General features: G+C 64.8%; 1 protein-coding gene across 1 annotated transcript in view; it reads left to right on the top strand.

Moving 5' to 3' along the window:
* The window catches only part of KDM4B (lysine demethylase 4B), a 133,396-nt gene extending 114,458 nt beyond the window's left edge, over positions 1–18,938 (top strand). Inside the window, 12 exon segments of the mRNA XM_080799416.1 lie at positions 3,012–3,460; positions 3,714–3,834; positions 5,760–5,938; positions 8,057–8,279; positions 9,803–9,879; positions 10,142–10,197; positions 10,382–10,490; positions 14,315–14,576; positions 14,579–14,760; positions 15,063–15,182; positions 15,673–15,765; positions 16,846–18,938. Of these exon segments, the coding sequence (XP_080655542.1) occupies positions 3,012–3,460; positions 3,714–3,834; positions 5,760–5,938; positions 8,057–8,279; positions 9,803–9,879; positions 10,142–10,197; positions 10,382–10,490; positions 14,315–14,576; positions 14,579–14,760; positions 15,063–15,182; positions 15,673–15,765; positions 16,846–17,022 (2,048 nt within the window). The 3' untranslated portion in view covers positions 17,023–18,938.
* The last annotated feature ends 3,908 nt before the right edge of the window (positions 18,939–22,846 follow it).

Genomic DNA, 22,846 nt, shown 5'->3' with positions numbered 1-22,846 from the left:
CTGGTTTTCTGGGCCATCTGGGGTTCCTTCCTCCTGGAGGGTCATGGCCATTTCAGGGGAACTCAGCCACCTGCTGTGGCTCAGTACGGCCATGGTCCTTCTCGGAGCGGGGACAGCGCTGGGCCCCGGGAGTGCTGGTTCCACACCATGCTGTCGTCCCTCCTGGGTCGGGCACGCGTGCAACGAGGGACCCCACCCCGTGCGCCAGACCAGCTCTAGACCCTGGGCCGTGTCCTTCTCAGGGCCTCGAGCTTGGCCCAGCCCCCGGGGCTCAGGGAGGGGGTGCCAGGGGCTCCCCACAGTGATGGAGCCACAGGGGTCAGGACTGGCCTGACGCCGTGATGTGTGTTCGGGTGCCCCAGCCGGCAGGGGGTGGAGGCTGGGCCCGAGTGTGTGAGGGGCTCTGCGTTACGCTTGCACACTTGTCCGGTCACACGGGACACATGTCCCCAGCATAGTTCGGCCAGGCCTCAGGCCTCAGTTGACCATGGGTGTGCCTGCCTCGGGCTTTGTGCAGGACGAGGGTGGCGTCTGTGGGGGTGGCTGGGACTCTGGGGATCAGGACTGGCTCTCCCCGCGGGGGGACATCTCTGAAGTGGGCAGCAACTCGGGGTGGCTCCCCAGCCCTCCTTCCACGGCAGCAGGAGGACGTTGAGCTCGGGCGTGGGCCGTCCAGATGCTCTCGTGCGCTCCCATTGGTGATCTTGGGGGCCGTACATGTGTGCTCCGCAGCCAGGCAGGCCTTTCAGATCTAAAGCTGGGAGGACGGGTGCTTGGCTCTGCCTTAGCCCACTCTTCCCAAAACCTGCCGGAAGAGCCTCCGCTTGGAGGGGAAGTCCCTCCCATTCTTGGGGGAGGGGAGAGGCTCGCATGCTGGGGAGACCCCTGGCTGGGACCCTCAGCCCCGTCTGTGTGACTGTCACCTGCTCCGTTTCAAGGTTCCCTGAGGCCCAGGCATGTGAGGGGCTCGAGAGAGTCCCATGGGTGAGGCCCCTGCCCTGGGCTGTGGCGGTCCCCATGTCAAGGACAGAGCGCCCAGCACCCAGGTGTCCTTCCTGGTCGCTGGCTTGTCCCCTAAAACGGTGCTCTGGGTGTGTCTCCCCGCGGTTTGCCAGAGCCCAGGGGCCTGCCATGTTCCCTTTTGCCAGCGGGGCCTCTTGCTGGAGAGCGAACCGACAGTAAGTAGGTCCCCCTGTCCTTAGGCAGGGGCAGAGCTCAGCTTGATTTCCATTCGAGAGGTTGGCCTGCTGTTGATCAGAAAGTGCCATTTACACGAATAGGGCAGGCCCGTTGTCCTTTCCATAAATTAGTAGAACAACTGACATGACATGCCTCGCCACTGCCACCGGCCTGTGAGGCCGATGTCCTGGGGCCCCCGCCATCCCTCTCCACCTCTCCCCTCCAGGTTCCCCCTCTGACACCATGTCTCTCCCCCCCCCACCCCTGCCTTGTGCAACAGCGCCATCAACAGTCCCCGGCCCCATCTCTCGCCGCCAGCGCCTCTCCCTCCAGCGTCTCCTCCCCACCTCCGCATCCCGCCGCCAGCACACACGCACCCCTCTCCCACATCCCCAGGCTGCCTGTCACTGCAGGGGCCTGCCGAGCCCAGCACCTGGAGAGCAGAAATGGTTTTGTCTGTGGAGCAGAGCGTCTGTTAGGGGCTTGCCTCAGCCAGGTTACTGTTCCTGGGGTGCAGGTGGCAGCGGCGGAGGCTGGGGAGCTGTCAGGCCTCCTCTGTGCTGAGCGGGGTGACGGGTGGGCGAAGGAGTGCCGCGGGCCCCTGCGATGCCCAGGACCTGGGGCACGAGCCGGGCCGGGGGGGGGGGGCATCCCCTTGTACTTAGGGCCAGTGGAGCCTCTTGTGTGCTGGCCGAAGACAGGAGGAAGGTGGGGGGCAGTGAGGAGAGGCGGGAAGGGTCAGGGGCCTGGCCCAGAACCTCGGCAGGCTGACCAACTTATCCCGGGTTCGCCAGGAAGCCCTCGGCCCCGGGCAGACCAGATGGTCTCTGCGGTCACTCCCTCCGTGACGTCTCACCCCCGAGAAGCCGGGATACACACGAGGGCCTGAGCCAGCGTGCCCATTCTCCAGTGCGGCAGGCCAGGCCCGAGGCTCCAGGGGAGACTGTGTTCCGGCCTTCTCCAGTTTCTGGGGGCGGCGCCTCCTCCACTTGGGGCCCCTTCTCCATTGTCAGAGCCTGCAGCGCCGCAGTGACCCTCCCCCTGACCGCAGCTGGGAAGGAGCCCAGGCTTCTGTGGATCCGAATCCCCGTCAGTGCACTGGGCGCGTCGGGGTCCCCCCTCGGGCCGAGATCCTCAGCCCTATCCGCAGAGTCTCTGCTGCTTTTCACGGTCGGGAGCCGGGACCGGGGCCTGTCTGGGGCCCGAGATTCTGCCCGACATACCGTAGCGCATTCACTTTCTCCAGATGCCCCCGGCCCCGAGTTAGGATGCCGCTGCAGCCACGCCTCCCTCCCTGACCTGCCCAGTCGGGGACCCCCCAGCAGCAGCCCTCGCGGCTGCCTCCAGGCCCGTCTGGCTCCTGCGCTCTGCTCAGGTGTCCACTTCTCCGCGTTTGCTGGTCGAGGTTGCACTTCCTAAAAATGGTGCGGGCTGCGCGCAGGAACCCTGGAAACGTACAGAGCCCGGATCCCATCCTCCGTCTGCCACGCTCCCCAGGAAGGACACGGGGGCGGGCCCCTGCCCCCCACCCCGGTCAGGAGCCCAGAGGCACAGAGCAGCTCTTCCCAGCTGCCTTCTCACTCCTTGTTCCAGAAGGGCCTTGGAGCAGCTGGCGGAAGCAGGACAGGGCCAGGGACTGCCCCGAGGCTTGGGTGTGGCTGGTCTCCGGCCGCCAGGCAGGGGGACATAGTAGCCGTTTGAACGTGCTGGAAGCGTGTGTTTGGGGGGGAAGGCCGCTTCTTGCCTCGGCCGGTGTGGCGGGTGGGGGGGCTCTCAGGAGAGCGCGCGGCTGCCCGGCCCAGCTCCGACCTGTCTTTCCTCTCTCCCCACAGAAGACGGGAGGGGCAAGCCGCGGCCGGCCAAGGCCAGGAGCGACAGGAAGAAGAAGAGCTATGGTCCTCCGCATCCCCACCACCCGCTCTTGCCCCAGCTACCGCCCCCACCCACCCAGTTCCCCGCCGAGGAGGCGCCCCGGCCGCTGCCCCCGCTGGAGCCCCCGGTACTGGCCCCGGGCCCCGTGCCCGCCGAGGAGAACCCCCCGCCGCCACCTCTCAACGTCGTGCCCCCCGAGGCACCTGGCGAAGAGCCAGAGGTGAAGCCGCGCCCCATCATCCCCATGCTGTATGTGGTGCCGCGGCCTGGCACGGCGTGTGACAAGGGCCGCGTGTCCTGCCAGCAGGCCTTTGAGCACTTTGCCCAGAGGGGCCCCACCTGGAAGGAACAGGCAGCCCCCATGGAGCTGACGGGTCCCGAGGAGGAGAGCGGAGCCGGCGAGGTACAGGTAGGGGGGCTGCCGGCAGGGGGCCCTGGGGCTCGGGGGTCCTCTCTGCCCCGTGCGCCCACCCCGGCCCTGCTCATCGGAAACGGCCCCCATGGCTCATCACAGAAAAGTCCCAGCAGCTCCCGGCCATCCCCTTTCCAGGGGCCTCGCACCCGCGGGCGGGGACACAGGCCGCCCGCTTTGCCCTGATGGGCCGGGCTCCGCGGTGCCTCGCAGCCGGGGCCTCTGCACACGCTGCCTCCTCTGCTTCCAGGCCCCGTCCACGTTTTCCAAACTGAAGATGGAGATCAAGAAGAGCCGGCGCCACCCCCTGGGCAAGCCGCCCACCCGCTCCCCCCTGACTGTGGTCAAGCAGGAGGCCTCGAGTGACGAGGGTGAGGCCCCCGGACCCCTTCCCCCTGCGGGTGACGCCTGACCTAGTGGCCCCTGCTCGGTCTCCAGTGCTCCCTGCAGCCACACCCCGGCCGCCCTGCAGAGACACCCCGGGGCGTGACCCCCACCCTGGGGCCTCTGCTTCCCACCTTGGGGTGCTTGCTTTGCTCTGGTCCCTGAGCCTGAAATGGACACCATGACCTGTGGGGGGTTCAAACCACAGCCTGCTGCCCGAGACCACAGGTGCCATTTACCTTTGTGTGCCTCGGTTTCCCTGTCTGGAAGGTGGGGGCTGCCAGTCCTGCGAGGCATCCTGCCAGCAAGGCACGCCGCATGGTGGCGAGCCCGCGGCGGGTGCCGGGAATGCCAGGCTGGGTTGTTGTGTGTAGCTCTTTGTGCCTGTGCTCCGGCCACGCCCCGGCTCTCACGTTCTGTGAGGAGCTCTCCTGTCCCCGCCGGAAGCCCCCTGCTCCAGGCCTGGGCTGGCCACCCCCCGCTCCCGTGGGCCCTGTGTGTCTGCGTCCCTAGCTGGCCCCCGGGCAGGCGAGGATCGTGCCTTCTCTCACGGGCTCGGGATCTGCTGGGGTGCTGGGTGCAGAGGCCGCCCCCGGGACGCTACAGAGCGGGCCAGTGAGTGAGGGAGCTGAAGGGCGTGCCTGTGCCCCGCGTGCCGGTCGCACCCCTGCATCAGGCTTTGAGAAGTGACTTGGGGTTTGAGAATTGCGGGGCTGGGTGGGCGTGAGGACTGCCCCGCGGACATGTCCTGGTTCTACGACCCCAGGCCCGTGTGCGGGAGCAGCAGGGCAGCTGCTCCCTGAGCTGCGCGTGACCTGACCCGGGGCCCGGCCGCCTGCTCGCCTGGGCTCTTCCCAGTGGCCGTAGCTGGCCGTGGGGAGGTTGGAACAAAGGCGATGCGGAGCTGGGGCCGGGATGCTGCCGAGAGCCGAGGCACGGTCTCTTGCAGAAAGCCTGCTAAGCCAGCTTGCTTTCCGTGTACGCTGCCCGTGGAATTTGCATGTCACCTGGACCGCTCCTTTCGTTCTGAATCGGCTTTGAGGGCTAGGGCGAAGAGGGGTTCGGGAGGCACCTGGGATCTGCAGGGCCAGATCCCCAAGAGGAGGGGGAGCTCGGGGGAGGGCCAGACGCGCCGGAGCCCTGCAGGCAGCTAAAGGCTGTTGGCATTGTTTCCAGAAGGTGCCAGAAGGTGCCTCTGAGGCTTCCCACACCCCCACATCGTGGGCCCCTTGGGTGAAGCCACGGCTCTTCTCTGTGAGACCCCCCGGGAGCCCCAGAGCCCAGCATGTGTCATGTGATCTTTGGTGACAGAAGGCAGGCCAGCAGCTCTTGTCACCTGCAGGGGGCCTAGGCCTGTGTGGGGTCTCCTCCTGCAGAGCAGTCTTGGCCCTTGAGTCTGGCCCAGCCCCTCGGGGCGTAGAAGATCTGCACGTCCATCCCCAGGGGTCTGCGCTGACCGCCGCCTCCCTCTCTGGCGTCCCGAGTCCCACGCCCGGGGCTCCAGGGCTTTCTCTCCCACCGTGCCTTGCTGGCCCGGCGGCTATGAAGGTTGGGGCCTCGGGAGTGAGCACCCCGCTTCTCGGGATGGCTCAGCCCCATGTCCTCAGGAAACACAGCAACGGGACTTGGGGACATTGGGGCATGGCTGGCTGGGACATGAGGCCAGCCGCGGTGGCAAGCAGCAGGCGGGGTGGGGGGGGTCATCTTGTTTGTGGCAGTCCCCGCGTGTGCCGGAGTGGCACCCCCCCTCCCCCAGCCGTGCTCCTCTCTTGGCTCTGTTGAGGTCGGGGACCTGTCACCACCGATGCTTGCAACAGTACTGGCCCGCAGGGCAGGGAAGGAAGGTTCCTCTGGGCGTCCAGCCATGCCGAGGTTTCTCTCCGCCCCCTCCCGCCCTCCTGTTTTCCTCTAGAAGCCTTCCCTTTCTCCGGGGAGGAGGACATGAGTGACCCCGAGGCCTTGAGGCCTTTGCTCTCCCTGCAGTGGAAGAACAAAGCTGCCAGTTTCCAGGCCGAGAGGAAGTTCAATGCCGCGGCCGCACTCACCGAGCCCTTCTGCGCCATCTGCACCCTCTTCTACCCCTATAGCCAGGTGGGTGCGGGCGGCTGCGGGGCGGGCAGTGGAGACCGAGAACACAGGTGGCTGGGGTGTGGGGGGCAGCGGGCTGGAGCCCTGGGCATTCGGGGGCACGTGAAGCCGAAGGCAGCGGGGAGAGCCCGGTGTCTTGCGTTTTAGCAGGAAGGGACTTCTCAGTGGGCCTGGAAGTGGGGCCGCTGGGGACGGGGCAGGGCCTCGGGTTGCCGGGAGCAGCATGGGGCTGGCCACGGTGGGCCCAGCCGAGAGGTGGACCGGGGGTGGGGTGGGGTAAAGGGCAAGTGCCCTAATACTGCCCAGGAGCCCCAGGACGCCTCTGGCGAGCCAGGCACTTGTTTTCAGCGGGGCCCGAGTCTGTCCCATTTCCCAAGTCGGGGACCTGGGCTCTCCCCGCCCTCTGTCTCATGCCGTCATCCACCAGGTCCTGCCCCTTTAACCTCTGGTTCCTCCCTGCAGCCCCTCCCACCCCCATGACCTGCCTTCTGGCTCTTTGCAGGAGCCCTTCCCGTTGGTGCCCCACTGAGCCCTGGGCACATGTTCGGGAGGCCACACCGGCCCTGTGCTCCCTGGCTAGAAGCTCCACCAGGCTCACCACGGGCCCCAGAATCAGTATGTCCCCACGGCCTTCCTCTGCCCTGGGATCTGCCCCTCCCCCCAGCCCCACCCGCCACACACACAGTGACAGTGTGCTCCCTGCGGACCCTGCTGAGCAGAGAGCCCGCTGCGGGGCTCGATCCCAGGACCCTGAGACCATGACCTGAGCCAAAGACAGAGGCCTTAACCCACTGAGCCACCCAGGCGCCCCTCTGTTCATTCTTCGAGTCTGCTCAGCGGCCGCCTTTTCCATGAAGCCTTCCTGGACCGGCTCTCCCGGGTGCACCGCCTCCTCCAAGGCTCTCCCGCCCGCCTGCTCTTGCTCCCATCCCCTCTGTTTATCAGCCCCTAGACTGTGAGTCCCTGGAGGACAAGACTCAGTCTCTAGGCTCCTAGCCCAGTGCCCACTTAGCTGAGCTGCCCTGAGGTCTGTGCTCCGAGCTGAGGGCAGCATGCTTGTCCTAAGGACCCCGCTGCTTCGCGCTATGTGGGGTACCGTCTCCATGCAGACAGGACAGAACAGTTGCCTTCTCTAGGCGTGACCCTCTTTAGTGCTGCTGGCAGTCAGGGTGCTGGGGACTCCGGCCTGAGATGCGAATCTCCTTGAGTCCAGTGGTTAAGTTTCATTGTGCCCACAGTCCAGTGGGCTTCTGCTGTCACAGCTCTCAGAGTCAGGGACCAGGCCTCACTTGCCCCATGAAGGGGACAAACGTGCCTGGACATTCTGCCTGATGGGGAACCAGCCGGACCCTTAACCCCAGATGCCACGCTGGGCGCCTCCAGCAGGGCTCTCCCCTCCCAGCTGAGGAGCAGTGCAGCTGCTCCCCTGGGGGTGTCCTGAGACGGGCCTGGAGGGTGCAGAACCTGGGTGCCGCGGGCAGGACGTTTTCATCATGATCTCTTCATGAGATGGGATCTGGTGGGTCAGTGAGGCTTTTACGGGACATACGTCAGAGGTGGAGAGAACCCTCCGTATAGTTTCACAGGTGAAACAGTGTCAGGTCATGGTCAGGATCACAAGAACACACGGAGCAGGGGTGCGGTGTGGGCTGGGGGCCACTGGTCTTGTGGGCCGGCTGGGCTGTAGAACACACAGGAGCAGACCTCTGAATGTCCCTGGCAGTGGGAATGGCACATGCAAAGGCCCTGGGGTGGGATGGTGCCTGGCTCCTGGGGTGTTAGAGGCCGAGCGAGGAGGCTGGTGTGGTTGGAGCAGCTCGACTGAGGGCCATGTGCCAGAGTGTGACCCTAAGTGGGAGGGTTTTCAGTGGGGGAGGGGGGACAGGGTCTGACTGTGTTTGAAGAGGATCTCTTGGGGGCTGTTGGGTTGGGGTGGAGGGCTAGGAGGGTGGGACGAGGCAGCTGCAGGGCAGAGTGAGGAGTAGACCAGAGGTGTTTGGGGCGAGTAGAGGGCAGAGTCAAGGATGGCCACTGTGCCTGGCCTGCTTTGCCCGTGTCAGCTGTCCTGGCCACCCCGATGGACTCCTCTCTGAAGGTAGCGCCCTCCTCTTCCTCCTCCAGTCCCTACAGACCGAGAAGGAGGCTCCCCAGGCCTCCCTCGGGGAGGGTCCCTCGGCTGCTCCTCCTTCCAAAAGTGGCCAGAAGACGCGGCCATTGATCCCCGAGATGTGCTTCACCTCCAGTGGTGAGAACACGGAGCCCCTCCCCGCCAACTCCTACATCGGAGACGACGGGACCAGCCTGCTGATTGCCTGTGCCAAGTGCTGCCTGCAGGTCCACGCCAGTGAGTGCTGGGTCTGGGCCGGCGGCCGGAGGGCGGACAGCTGTGGGCTCTGCGGCCCCCTCCCTGAGCGGCTACCCTGCTGCCCCCTCCCCAGGCGGGTCCCCTTGGGTCTGCGGAGCCAGAAATCCCCTTCCCTGGGCTGCTGTCTGGGGGCTGTCACAGGACCTCACATCATGGAGTGGCCTTCCCCCTGACCGAGTCTGATGATTCCACTGAGGCCTGTCCTCCCCTCTGGGCTCTGGCCGGCAGCAGGAAGGAATGCGGTGTCCGTCCCCTCGTTTCAGAGTGCTGTGACACTGTCGAACTGCGCACTTTGGGGCAGGTGTCGGTGGTAAAGCTTAGATTCTGGAGTGGTCAGGGGCTCCAATCTCGCTCTGCTGTGGGTGACCACCCTCTCCCAGAGCCCGAGGGCCCCACTTGGCCCGAGACGAGAAAGTGGGCATCTGCCCCCTTCTCAGGCATGAGGTGTAGCAGCTGCGAGCTCGAGCTCCCAGGACCGGAAGGAAGCTTCTGGAGCGGTCTAGCTCCGTGGGCCGCCCAGTGGAGGAAGGCAGCCGCAGATCTCCACCAGCCCCTGCAGAGGCCTGCCCAGAGCTCATACCGTCCCCAGGCCAGGAGCCTGTTTGCTCTGCCTGGCTGGGTGCGTGCGTGAGATGTGCTCCTGGGCCGGTAGGCCCAGGCCTAGCCCACCCTCTGGAGGGGCCTGAGTAGGGCTGCATGGGCACGATGGGCCGGAAGGCAGAGGTCTCGACCGGGCACTGCAGGGAGGTGGAGCCCCTCTTCCTCCAGGAGTCCGGCCCCCACTAGGCCTAGAGCTTGGCTCAGTGTCCCCAGGGCTTGAAACGGGGCCAGGCTCCGGCTCTCGCACACTTTGCTGTCCCTCAGGGCCTCTGGGGCACACAGCAGAAGGCTGCCTCTCTGCCGCTCTGCTGTCTCCCTGTGTTCCTCCTGGGGCCCTCTGTCTCTGGCTGTGGCCCACTCCAGCCGGCAGAGCCCCTGTTTGCCAGGTGACAGGACCCCAGGTGGCCGAGGGTACTGTCGGATGGTGACCTAGGACATGGCTTCTTGACCCTCTGCCCCCCGCCTCCCCTCCCCTCTGCCCATATCTAAACCAGGACCGAGGTCCTAAGCAAACCCGGATCACCCAGGGCCTCCGGTTTCTGGCTTCCTGAATAATGACTCTGCCTGAACACAGGGCCCGGCCGGCTCAGCTTGGCCGTCTGAACCGCAGGACCGTGGGGCCCACCTTCCCCGGCTTGCCGGCCTCCCCTGGCCTGCAGAGCCTGGGCCTCCTCTGCTGGACTGGAGCCAGCAAGGGCTGCCCAGCAGGGGGCCTGCTCGCCCTCGCCCTACTTGAGTTCCAAACGAGCCGTTTCCAGACCGTTCCCGCTGTGCGCAGTGGCCTGGATTCAGGGAGAGAGCGTGGGGAGAACAGTTGCCCTAAATGCTGCTGCCGTGTTGCAGAAGGGCCCTGTGGGCTCCGCGTGCGCCCCGCCTCAGTGGCTCCCTCCCCTGTCCTGCAGGCTGCTACGGCATCCGCCCCGAGCTGGTGAATGAAGGCTGGACGTGTTCCAGGTGCACGGCCCACGCCTGGACTGCGGTAACGCCCCCCGCCAGCTGGGTGGTGCTCTGGGAGCCCTTGAGGCCTGGGGATGGGGGGAGCTGGGCCCGGGACCCGGGGGACCTCAGGCTGGCCGCTTCGCCTCCCCTGGTCTCGGTTTCCTCAACCTGGACAGCGCAGGGGTGGAGCCCCCGCCCCGTCGCATCTGCGGCCGCTGGTTGGAACTGGCAGGACTGTGGGCCCCAGGGCAGAGAGGCGGCACCCTGCGCCCCCTCACCGTGGGGTCGTCTGGTTCCCACAGGAGTGCTGCCTCTGCAACCTCCGGGGAGGAGCCCTGCAGATGACGACCGACCGGAGGTGGGTGGCAGGGGCCCCTCCTGGGTGTGTGGCCTCGGGGCCCCGAGGAATGCAGGGGGGACCGGGAGGAGCCGCTGGCCCAGAATGCCCCTTAAGGTCCTGTAAGCCTGCAGGAGCTGTGAGAGGATCCCAGGGCCCAGGAGTGGGGTCCCTCCCGAATCCTGACCCCAGCCTCCCGCCCCAGGTGGATCCACGTGATCTGCGCCATTGCTGTCCCCGAAGTGCGCTTCCTGAACGTGATGGAGCGCCACCCCGTGGACATCAGCGCCATCCCTGAGCAGCGGTGGAAGCTGGTAGGTGCCGCGTCTCACCCCGGGGCTGCAGGGCGGCCACCCGCGAGCCGGGAGCCGGATGCCATTGAGTTTGGTTTGAAGGTGCCGCAGGTCCCTGCCTTCCAGGGTCTCTGTGCGGAGACGTCCGTGGCCCAGCCAAGCAGCATGCGCAGCTCGTGCCTTCGGGCGCCCCAGGCTGCTCTGGGTACCAGGAGCTCCACGCTCCGCCTCCTGGCGCCCCAGGCAGTGGTCACGCGGCCGGCCGAGCGTGGCGTGCTCACCGGCGGACCGGCCTTGATGCGTATGGAACCGCCACCACCTGGCCCCTGCGGCCACCCTTCTGCTCTGTGCGTCCGGGAGTTTGACTGTGAGTGGGGTCACACAGGACGTGTCCTTTGGGGGCCGTCCCTGTGGCTCTGTGTGATGTCCTCGAGCTCTGTCTGTGCGGCTGCTGGTGGCAGCGTTTGCCTCCTGTGGCTGAGTGATACTCCCTCGGGTGGCCACGCCACATCCCGATCCGTTCCTCCGCTGGTGGACGTGTGGCCGTTTCTGTGTCCCGGCCGCTGCCGATGAGGCTCCCGTGAGCACCGGGAGGCAGATGCCTACTGGAGATGCTGTTTTTGTTTCCTTGGGTCAGTCCCTTATCATGGAATTACTGGATTGTGTGGTGGTTCTATTTTTTTAACTTTTGTTTTTTTAAGTCCTCTCTGTACCCCACGCGGGGCTCAAACCCACAACCCCGAGACGGAGAGTGGCATGTCCTACCAGCGGAGCCAGCCAGGCGCTCCTGCTGGTTGTACGTGACTTCCTGAGGACTCTCCACACTGTTTTCTCACACGGCTGTACCCATTTGTGCTCCCACCCGCAGCACGGGCGGGAAGAGCTCCCCTTCCCCCGCATCCTCGCCGACACCTGCTGTTTCTGGTGGGGATGATTTGAGCCATCCTGGTCCTGACGGGGGTGAGGCCGCATCTCATTACGGCTCGGGTTGCTTTTTCCTGCGGTGAGGGACGGTGAGCGTCTTTCCATGGGCCTGTTGGCCACCTGTCTGTGCGCCTTCTGTGGAAAAATTCCTGTTTACGTCCTCTGCTAATTTTTAACTCGGGGGTTGCTCTTCTTTGCCGCTGAGTTGTAGGAATTCGTAGCTGGCCCCGCCGACGCACATGGTCCTTCCCTCCGCAAGGAGGACCCAGCGAGCCTCGGGTGGAGTGTGGCCTCAAGGGGCTTGTGCTACCTCCTTACCAGTGGTGGTCACCCTGGGGCAGCAGCCAGAATGGGCAGAGCGTGACTGTGAGCAGGCCACTGGCCTGCCACGTGACATCGGACAGGTCCCTTGGCCCCTGTGGACCGTGGCCTTCCCGTCTGTACACTGGGCTGCCTGTGGCCACCTGCGTGGCCTTCTCGTGGCCAGCATGAACTGGGCCCGACCATCCAGCGTGGGGACAAGCCGTCTGTGGCCCAGCTCCTGCTCTCAGGCCTGTCCTTGCCCTGCCTGGTGAGCTCTGCTGTGATCATGTGTCCGGGGGCGTGACACACAGGGGCGTGTCTCGTGGCTGCTGACAGCATCCGGCGGCTTTTCCCCCTGGTTTTCCCCAAGCTGGGGGCACCCCAGCTGTTCCTTGGGGCCAAGGGCAGGCACATGGCAGAGCGGGCTTCAGCCAGTGAGCCTTTCAGGGAGTCCCTTGGTGGTGTGGTGCTCGGAGCCCACAGGCATGGGGCCCTCTGGCAAGGTCGAGTGGGCAGCCGGAGGGAGCCCGTGTGGGAGGGGTGGGGGGCCTTGGTCGTGGAGCAGGGGGTGGCCGGCGCTGGTCCCGCCAGGTGCGGATGGGCGATGACGAAGAGGCCGGCAGCTGGCGGGGGCCCCTGCAGGAGCACGGGCGTAAAAGGCTCCATTATTCAGGTGGGGTGACGGTGCGGCGCGTGGTGCCCGTGATAGACCGTCCCTCCCAGACGCTTTATGGATCATCTGACATTTCCAGCTTGCAGCCTCTTCATTACCAGCACTTGTAACGATGAATTAAAAATCCTTCTACACGAGGCTCACTTGTACTGCCTAATGGAGCCTCGCAAGGAAGCCAGCAGTTAACTCCTGCTTGCCCAGCTGCCCTGGCCGCAGGCTTAGGGATGGCCACTCCTGGTCCCCATCTGTCCGTCTGTCCCCAGGACTACCCGGCCTCCGGTCCTGGGCACTGCGGGGGTCCTGGCCAGCAGGGTGGCCTAAACGCAGATTACCTGTTGGGTTCGCCAGATCGTCACCCATGCTCGCCCTCATCACCAGGCTGGGCTGGTCCCCAGAGGAACGTTGGAGTCCGGTGGGGACTCCCGAGGGGGAAGGATCAGCTTGTGAGAGTGATAGAGGCAAGGCTGGTGGGGGCCAGACACTTTGAATCCGTTCTGCTCTCTTGCCGGCCCGGCTTCGAGGTGGAGGGCTCACATCAGTCCACACAAGGACGCTGGGCAGGTGCAGGGGAGTGGGTGTGAGGGGCGGGCTGAGGATGTGGGACCTGATGTGTGTGTTTTGGGGGGGGTCTGCAGGTGAAGCACCCTCTCTGGCCAGCGTCATCCCCCCGCACAGTGGCCCCCAGCTCCCCCAGACCGCTGCTCTCCACTGACATCTGCCACCCCCCTGCACCCCCTTCCCTCCCAGCACCAGGGGTCCTGCCAGGTGGTGGGGGCGGGAGGGCCTGGCCCTTGTTCTAACGAATGCGGAAACTCAGAGCGAGGGGTTGCCACCCATGGGCTGAAATGCCCTGTGCTGTCAGGCATGGCCGAGGGTTCCCCTGGCTCTCCACCGTGGGGTCCGGCCGGGCGGTGGCGGGCACAGCAGGGCTGCTCAGGGCCCCACTGGCTTGGTGGCGGGACCCCCGCCCCCTGCCCTGTGGCTGCTGCGTGCCTTCTCGCCTTCCTACCTGTGCAAGGAGGCCCAGTCCTGGAGGGTTAAGTTAACGCCGCTCCCGCCTGCGGTGTCCGCGCCTGTCCCCGCAGGCTGGCGGGGATTAGGTATCGACAGTTTAATAACGAGATCTCATTGCCATCGATCGGTGCTGGGCGCGCTCCTGCGGCGCCCTTTGCTGAGCTGCTTATCTGGCTTTTGAACATGGTTTACAGAGCGATAAAGGCCCGCGGAGTAAATGCTCAGAGTGACGGCGTGGGGACCGTTGCAGGGAGGTGGGGGGCTGTTCCACAGTGTGTGCCCGGAGGGGGGGGTGTGAGGAGCTCCCTTGTGGAGGAGGCCACTCCACGGTGCTTTATATTAAAAATTGAGGTAGAATTCCTTATTTTCAAGTATACAGTTGAGTAGCTTTTTTAAACTATGGCCAGTATTTAGTTCCAGCACATTTCATCTACCCCAAAAGAAATCCCGTCCCCATCAGCTGTCACTTCCCCTCCCCCAGCCCCCGGCCCCCACGAGCCCCTTCCCATCGGTGGAGGAGCTTGGTCTGGGCGTGTCACACGTGTGGACTCACACCCCATGTAGCCTCCTGCATCTGGTTCCCTCCCTGAGTGTCGTGGGCTCGGAGTCCGTCCCTGGGGCGGCGCATGGGGGCCTCGCTCGGGCAGCTCAGGGACGTGCGTGTGGCCAGCTCCTCAGTGCCTGTCCCAGGCGGCCCTGCAGAGAGGGTGTGTGGAGAAGACTCCGGAAGTGTTTCTGGGGGAAGTCCCGTGGCTCGGTTTGGGGGACTCTCCACCAAGGGCGAGACCCCTGGGCACGCGGCGCTCTGCGGGCTTTGCCCCCCGTGCCTCCTTCTCGCCGGCCGCGGGGGCCGCTGCCTTGCCGCCCTGGGTGCCGAGGGCCTTTCCGGGGAGAGCTCCCAGCGCCGTTTCCTCTGCTGCTGTCCCCCCAGAAGTGCGTGTACTGCCGGAAGCGGATGAAGAAGGTGTCGGGCGCCTGCATCCAGTGCTCGTGCGAGCACTGCTCCACCTCCTTCCACGTGACCTGCGCCCACGCCGCCGGGGTCCTCATGGAGCCGGACGACTGGCCCTACGTTGTCTCCATCACCTGCTTCAAGCACAAGTCAGGGGGCCACCCCGTGAGTGCTATGCCCGCCCCCGCCCCCCCCACTCCCCCCCACCGCTGCCCACGTGCTGACGCAGCCCCGTATCCCCCCCCCCGCCCCGCCCCCAGGCTCAGTTCCTGAGGGCCGTGTCCTTGGGCCAGACGGTCATCACCAAGAACCGCAACGGGCTCTACTACCGCTGCCGGGTCATCGGCGCCAGTGCGCAGACCTTCTACGAGGTGAACTTTGACGACGGATCCTACAGCGACAACCTGTACCCGGAGAGCATTACTGTGAGCGGCGCAGGGAAGGGGGGGGCGCGGGAGAGGGGAGGGGGGCTCCCCCACTCTGCAGGGTGGGTTCTGCACACACACAGCGGAGGGCGGTCAGTTCCAGACAGGCCCGCAGCCTGGGGGTCCCTGTGCCCGCACGGCCACCGTGAGAGTTGGGGCCTGGCCCGCCACCGCGTTCCTCGCTGCCAGCACCGGCCCTTAGATGGACGAGCGTGCCGAGCGTGGTGTGGGAGCTGCCGCCTGCCCCCTCAGCAGGCCAGGGCGCCCAGGGCCTCACCTCCCACCGCCTTCTTCCCCTGCAGAGCAGGGACTGCGTCCGGCTGGGACCCCCGCCCGAGGGGGAGTTTGTGGAGTTGCGGTGGGCGGACGGCAACATGTACAAGGCCAGGTTCATTTCCTCCGTGACGAGCCACGTCTACCAGGTGAGCGGGCCCTGCTCTGCGGGTGGGGCGGGGGCGGGGGGCCCTGGCCAACTCCTGCCCGCCCGGCGTACACGGTCAGGCCTTGTTACACCTGGGAGCTGGGGGTCTCGGTTGGCCGCCGTTTTCCCCAGAGAGAGGTGTTCCAGTGGTGCGTGTGGGAGATGACACACGTAACATGAGTTTACTATGTTAAGCATTTTTAAGCATAGAGTTCGGTGCCCCTGGTTTTTTTTTCAACCCGGATGGTTGCGAGTTTCTTCTCATGATGGTGGGAGAGAAATGACTTAGTAGCCGGTGGTCTTGGAGGAGGGTCACCCGCATTCCAGCTGCCCAAGTCGACGGCCGCTTGTCCTCGGCCGGTCTGCGCACTCCCAAAGCTCTTCATCCCGCACCCCTACACCGCTGTGCCTCTCGCTGCCCTTCCTCGACGAGTGGGGGCACCCCTCGGGAGGCAGCAGAGGCCGTGCCTGACACCTGCTGCCCTTTGCAGGTGGAGTTTGAGGACGGGTCCCAGCTGACGGTGAAGCGTGGGGACATCTTCACCCTGGACGAGGAACTCCCTAAGAGGGTCCGGTCGCGGCTGGTAAGTGGCCCCCGAAGCCCTCGGCGGTCCTCAGGGAAGCAGCCCTTCTGAAAGGCCTCGACCTCCCCTTCGTCCTGCTCCCCGGGAGGGCACCTGGTCAGTGGCGGGAAGGACGGGTTCCAGGGCCGGTGATAGCCGCACCAGCAGGAGGCAGACCCGCAGGAGCCCGGCTCCCCGGCCGTTGTGCTCGCGGCAGCTGCTTGAACACAGATCCGGGCCCAGCGTTGGCGGCGCAGGCACACTTCGGCAGAGCACATCCCTTTTCCAAGGGAACAACGAGTCCCAGGGTTGAGAGACAGTCACTGGTCTTTTCTCCCAGGCCTTCCGCGCTTGTCTTTCTGAAGTGTTTAATCCGGAGGCAAGGTTCTGGGGTGCAGGCAACTGTGGCGGTCGGTGAATGAGCTCCAAGTCCGAGCGGGGGCAGGGGCGGGTCGGACCGCTGACCTCAGACTGGAGGTTCCCACGGGGAAGGATGGGGCTTGCCGGACACAGCGAGGCTGGGCTGCTCCTCGTGGCCTCCATCTGGCGGGACAGACCAGGCGCAGGCCGCCCGCTCTCCCCGGGGCTGGTGGCTGGAGGGTGGGGGGGGGGGCCCTGTCTCTGGGCCCTGCACACGCAGGACTGGGGATTCACGCAGAGGCAGAAGCGCCGAGCAGCCACCCCTGGTCACCACGCAGTGTCACTCTCACAAGGTCCCTGGGAGAGGGAGCCCCCGGGTCCGTCTCTTGGGGCTGCTGTCACGAAGCCCCGCTTCTGGGGGGCTTACGGTACAGGCGGCATTTCTCACGGTTCTGAAGGCCGCATGTCTGAGGTCAAGGCGTGGGCAGAGTTGGTGGCAGGGGACCGCGACTTCCGGTTGACGGACGCCTCCTCCTGGTGTCCTCTCGTGGCCAGAGGGAGAGGGAGAGCTCTAGGGGGTCCTTTTGATTTAAGGGCACCGACCCCATTGCCGAGGACCCCCCCCACCTCCCGCTGCCGGCACCTCGGGGGCCAGGCTCGGACAGATGAATTGGGGGGACGCAGACCTCGGGGTCTGCGACGTGCCGCCCACTAACCGCTGTGCTGTCTGGTGTCCTGCAGTCGCTCAGCACGGGGGCGCCGCAGGAGACCGCCTTCTCGGGGGAGGACGTGAAGGCCGCGAAGCGCCCGCGGGTGGGCACCCCGCGGGCCCCCGAGGACTCAGGGCGGAACCCGGACTACCTGGCGTTCATGGAGAGCCTCCTGCAGGCGCAGTGCCGGCCCGGGGCCCCGTTCTAGGACAGCCAGCCGCCCGGCGACCCCTCGGCCCAGCAAGGCAGGCGGCGGCGGGCCCTGGCGTTTGCTTGCTGTGAATTCCTGTCCTCGCCTCCCCCGGCCCCGAGAGGCTACCTCCGCGCGCGGCCACCCCGCTCCGCGGCGACAGGAGCGAGCAGGACGCCGGCGCGCGGCCCGGACTCAGGGAGCAGGGCCACGCGGGCTCTGGGGGGTCCGGCCGGGGACTCGCCACCCTCCCCCCACGACTCAGATCCGTAAACCATGTAAGCTCTTCTTCTCGAAAAGGTGCTACTGCGTTGCCTGCTTCCTGAGCAGCCTTTGAGATTGTGACTTCTGTACAGACATCACCTTTGTGAGGCTCTTTCTAGAAATACCTATTGTTTAAAAAAAAAAAACCCGAGAAAAAAAAGGAAAACGAAGAAAAGGAAAAAAATCCCCAACGTTGTTTTCTAGATTTGTGGCTTTAACCATGAAGCAACACGAAACAAAAATGTTCTTTTTCTCAGAACCAAGATACATCGAGGGAGATAAAAGCATCTCGTTTTTTTTTGTTTGTTTGTTTGTTTGTTTGTCGTTGTTTTAAAACCTCACTTGTCTCCGTGAGCAGCAGGGAGGCCCGGGCAGGGCGATGGGGACAGGCACGGTCGTGGGCCCGGCCCTTGTCTCCCCCTGACTTGGCGAAGGTCTGGGCGGCTGGTACCGCCTCCTCGGCCCGCGCCACGGCTCTGCGCCGATAGGAGGAGGCCGGCTGCGCGCTTTGGAGGCGACCGTGGTCGCGGGGGTCCAGGAGCCCCCCTCCGGTCCGCGCACGCCGTCACAGAATAAACACTCTCTCCTCTGGTTTGCTTCTTCCCCTGGTGAGACCCCGCGCCGCTGAGGCCTCCAGTGTTTGTAGAAGGGCTCGGTGCCCACAGAGTGTGCCCAGCACCGCCCGGGGGCCCTCGTGTCACTCTCCTCCCGCCGGGTGGGTGGCTGGCTACCTGTAGCCTGCTGGGGAGGGACAGCGCGGGGCCATGCAGGCCTCTGGGTGGCCTGAGTCCGGCTGTTTCCCTGTGCAGGCGAGGCCTGTGTCCCCGGGCTCTGGCCACCCAGGCGACCACCGGCCCCCGTGTTGGCTGCTGTCCGCGTGCAGAGGGGTGCACACCTTGGACCCCGAGGGGCCGGTGGCACCCTGTGTCCCATTGGGAAGCGTGGATTTGTGCGTCTGGGGGAGCAGCCGGAGAGAACCAGACCCGCCTCCGGAGAGCTGGGGGTTGGATTTACGAGAGCGTGCCTGCGAGGGGCTTGGGAACCCCCCCGCCCCCTGCCCCGGGGAGCCTTCCCCGTTGCGGGGGGGCCCCTGCTGTCCTGCCCAGGGACCGACAGCATAATTTTGCTTGTGTAAAGAAAAAAAAAATTAAAAATTAAAAAAAAGAGTGTTCTGATGGTTACCAGGCCAGAAAGAACTATTATAAGGAGAACGGAAAGAATGTAAATGAGCCGGGAACCTTTCATTTGCTTGGTGGGGGGCGGGGGGCAGGTGCCCTGGAGTGGGGCGGGGGCGGGAGGCCCGGAGGGGAGTCAGCCGGGATGTGGGGGTTTCCCCGCCCAGACGCGGCACTGTGTTCATATGTAGTTTGAAAATGCTATTTATATTGTAAAGAGAACAAAAAGCGGGCTGGCCCTCTGGGTCGGGGGTGGGGGGGCCAGACCCAGGGGATCTTTCTGGGTCTAGGGTGACGTGCAGACAGGCCGCGGCTCAACAGGGGAGACGCACATTTCCCCGCAAAGGTATATCCGTGTCTATGTACAAAAACGAGAAACAAAAAAACCCACCCATTCTGATTTTTCTCCCCCCCAAGATTAAGGATGCGCTGTATTTTTGCCTAATTTCCCCTGCCTCTAGGTTCATAATGAATTAAAGGCTCGTGAGCACTGCGAATTACAGCTCGCTGTTGTGGTGGTGTCTTCATTTCTGGGTGGGGGCCGGGAGGCGCAGCGTGGGGTGGGGGGGTTGTGGTCCTGGGCCACCTGCTCCCAGACAGAGCCGAGGGAGGCCGTCCCAGGCGGATGCAGGGTGGGAATGCGGCCTCTCGGCTCCAGGAGGCCGTTCCTTCCCCAGCCCATGTCTGTCTGTCTGCCCGCCGCTTGTGTTCCCGCCGACCCCTCGCCGGATGCCGCCGGGCTCCACTCACGGGCAGGCTGGGGGCAGCGGTGGCTGGCGCAGCGGGTGCCCCTTGAAAGACAGCCCCTGCTTGTCTGGGGCCAGTGGCCACCCTCCCGCTGCCCTCCTGACCGCCCAGTTCCGGTAGCGTCTGAGCCAAGAGCCTGCCCAGACCGTGGGGTCTCCCAGGCTTGGGACGCGACGGGGCCCCTTCCCTTCATGAGTGACCGGTCTTGGGCCTGTGGCCCGGGTGAGGTGGGTCTGATCCCTGTCCTCGTGGAGCCGACAGGACTGGGAGAGGCAGCCAGTGAGTACGGCTCTTCTGGCGACGTAGAAAGCGCAGAACAGGGAGAAAGGTGCTGTGTTCACACGGGCAGTCCTGAAGGAGATGGTGGAGTGCGGCGGGCGGCGGCTGCGAAAGGCCCCGGGGGGGGGGGGGGCACCGGGCCTGGCCTGCTGGAGGCCCATGTGGCTGGAGCAGAGCGGGTGAGGGCGGGACTGAGGAGGGGAGGACAGAGAGGAGGTGGGGGCGGGTAGTGCAGGGCCTTAGGGACCCCATGGAGGACTTGGGCTTTGACCTTGAGGGAGGAGGGAGCCCTGAAGGGCCGTGGGCAGGGAAGGGCAGACCTGACCCGGCCGCTCACGGGCGCCCTCTTGCGGCTGCTGTGGGGAGGCGGGCGGCGGTTGTGAAGGCCCCACTGTGCCGTCTGTTCTCCGCCCCCCGGAGCGGGCCACTGCCCCAGGCGGCCTGGCATGGCCACAGAGGGCCCAGGGCCTCTCGCCGTCAGGCGTGCGACCGCGCAGAGCCCGTGTGGGTCGTGCCGGGGCCTGTGCTGGGCCCTGGAGAGAAAGACAGCTGCTGCTTCTCTGGAGTTTGGGGTTCAGGAAAGCACGGGGTACCCCAAACATGGCTGTGACACGTGTCCCCATGGACCGGAACAGGCGGAGGTGCAGTGCAGCCTGGCAGTCACCGCGGCTGTCGGAGAATGGCCGGAAGACTCTTCGAGGAGGTGATGGTTAAAGCGTCTGGCCTCTGAGGGATGGCCCGCCAGAGAGACCCCGGACGGGTGCCCCGCGCGGTGAGTGCACTGCCCGAGGGCCAGGCTCGGCGACCTGTAGCCCGTGGGCTGAGTCTGGCTTTCCACCTGCTCTCCGTAAGTAAAGTTTTATTGGCACACAGCCATTCATTTAGTCGTCATCTTGGGGGGCTCCGGCCCCGCAGCGGCAGAGACCACCCTGCCCGCAAGGACAGAGTCCGGCAGCTGCTGGCCCCTCCCAAGATACATGTGCTCACCCCAGACCTAGAGCAAGTGGGAGGCTGCGGGTGCACGTCCCCTCCATGGCCACCGCGCGAGTGCTCCCCCGTGGGGGCGGCTGCCTGCCCAGCCCAGACCCGGCCCGTCTCTCGAAGGCCCCCAGTGAGGCCACCTGCACTGCCCAAGCCCCCGCCCCCTCCAGGAGCGAGGGACAGTGAGATGCCCGGTGTCCCCCCGCCGTGCAGCTTCCATCCTGGCCGCTCAGCAAGTGACGGGGACCGATGACGCCCTCCCAGCAGCCTGCACAGGGGAGAGGCAGGGAGGGTCTCTCCTGCTCACACCACCAGCCCCAGCGCCCATTTCCTGAGAAACACAAAACCCAAGGTATGTGTGGGAAATAGGGTGTCTGGAGTTGTTTCTGTGGTACTGGCCCTTCTGAGTGGCCCCTGCTGGGCCCGGACCCCCCCCCCCAGCTCTGTTGTCCCCAAATCGGCTTCCTGGGGTCGTGGTCACCAAGGACCGTGAACTGAGTGGCTTGGAACAGCAGACACATTTTCTCTCGAAGTCCTGGAGGCCAGTTGTCTGAAATCCTGGTGTCACGGGGCCCTCTCCTGTCCCTGTCTGTCCCTAGAGGCTCCCAGGGAGGACCTTGCCTGCCTCTCCCCGCTTCGGGGGCCCCAGCATCCCTTGGCTTGTGGCCGCATCAGCACGTGACCATCTCCCTGTGTATCTGTGTCTTCCCTGCTCTCTGTCTCCCATGTCCATCAGCCTTTCTCTTGGAAGGGCACCGGGCATGGGATTTAGGGCCCCCTGGATAACCAGGATGCTCCCCTCACCCCAAGCCCTTAACTACACCTGCAAAGATACTTTTTCCAAATAAGCTCAGAGGCCCTGGGAAGTAGGGCATGGGCCTATCTTTTGGGGACACCCCAGTCAAGCCACTCCAGCATCCTTTCCCTGCCACGAACCTGAGGGTCCCTGCTGTAACCACCCGATCCCATGACCGTCCCCCCACTTGAGTGTGAGCCCCGTGTGTGTAAGGACCCGCCATGCTGGACCCAGGGCCTGGGACAGGTGGATCTTTGAGTCCCGGTGTTGGTGGGTGAGCTCTGGAGAGCCTCGGGGGGCTGCGCACCTATAGGGGCAGGTGGGAAAGGGTCCCAAGAGATGGGGCACGGGAGAGTAGCAGGGCGAGTGGGCGACCTCTGGGCACGCCTCTCAGAACAGCCCAGATGACAGCATAGCCTGTGTCGCGGACCACACCACCCACGGTGGCTGATTGAAATCCGGCAGGATGCGGTGGGGATCCCGAGACGGAAGCCACATGAACCCAGCTGTGCCACAAAGAGTGTTTAGAAACTGGTGTTCTGACCGGATACTGTTTGGCTAAAAACAAAGATACCAGGCACCCAGGTGGCTCAGTCATTAAGGATCTGCCTTTGGCTCAGGTCATGACCCCGGGGTCCTGGGATCGAGCCCCGCATCTGCTTCTCCCTCTCCCCCCTGCCTGTGCTCGCTCTCGGGCTCTCTGTCTCTCTCTCTCTCTCTCAAAAAAATAAAATCTTGAAAAGTTTTAAAAACACGAAGATACCTACACACGGACTCTGTGCTCTAGTTAGAAAACCGTGTCCCCACAGCTTAGCCATTCTGGAGGCGCTTTATGTAAATACAGGGGCCGGACAAGTGGGCAAATTGATGGTTCATGATGAGGGCCAGGTCTCTCTCCGTCAGAGAAAGAAATCATGAATCAGCCAAGGGCTGGGAGCAGCGAGAAGGGACCTCGTCCTGGGTTGGCATCAGGCATGTCGGGACGAACTCATGGTTTTGTACGCAGAGAGACTGTAGGTGCGGACAGATGGCCAGGCATCACGGACGGGCGTGGACGTGAGCGCCGGTGTGCACACGCGCAGCCGCGTGGTGCCCGCAGTGGTGAGCACACTTGGCACCTGGACTCTGGCTTCTAAGTACCATCGCTCCGTGCGAGGCACCAGAGCTCCTCGGAGAGATCGTTCCCTGTGTGTCTGGGGCAGGGAACACGCAGGATAAACTGGGACTCGCTGGTGTTGGTAGAGAGCAGGGAAATAACCGGAAAAGGACAGGGATGCCTGGAGAGGCCACGCGCAGGGGCTGAGCCCAGAATAATTGTAACAATAAACTCAGGGATGATATTGGATTATAATGTACAGAATAAAATAAATAGCCAAACTCCTAGAGATGAATGGGTGGATGGATGGCTAGAGGGACGAGAAGGTACAGCTCTTCCTTGCAGATCCTGATTACTGAACGGAGGAGGGAAGAGAGGAGGGGCGTTTCTGTCCAGGTGGCTGGCGGACAGTCACTCCGCAAACGCTGACAGAGCACCTTTCTCGTCCTGGCTCTGTCCCAGGGCCTTGGGCTGCTCTGCAGAAGAAGACAGGGAAGAAAAAAA

This window comes from Martes martes, assembly GCF_963455335.1.
Source record: "Martes martes genome assembly, chromosome: 1".
In the NCBI taxonomy this organism is placed as follows: domain Eukaryota; kingdom Metazoa; phylum Chordata; class Mammalia; order Carnivora; family Mustelidae; genus Martes; species Martes martes.
This window is presented reverse-complemented; position numbering and strand designations above follow the sequence as displayed.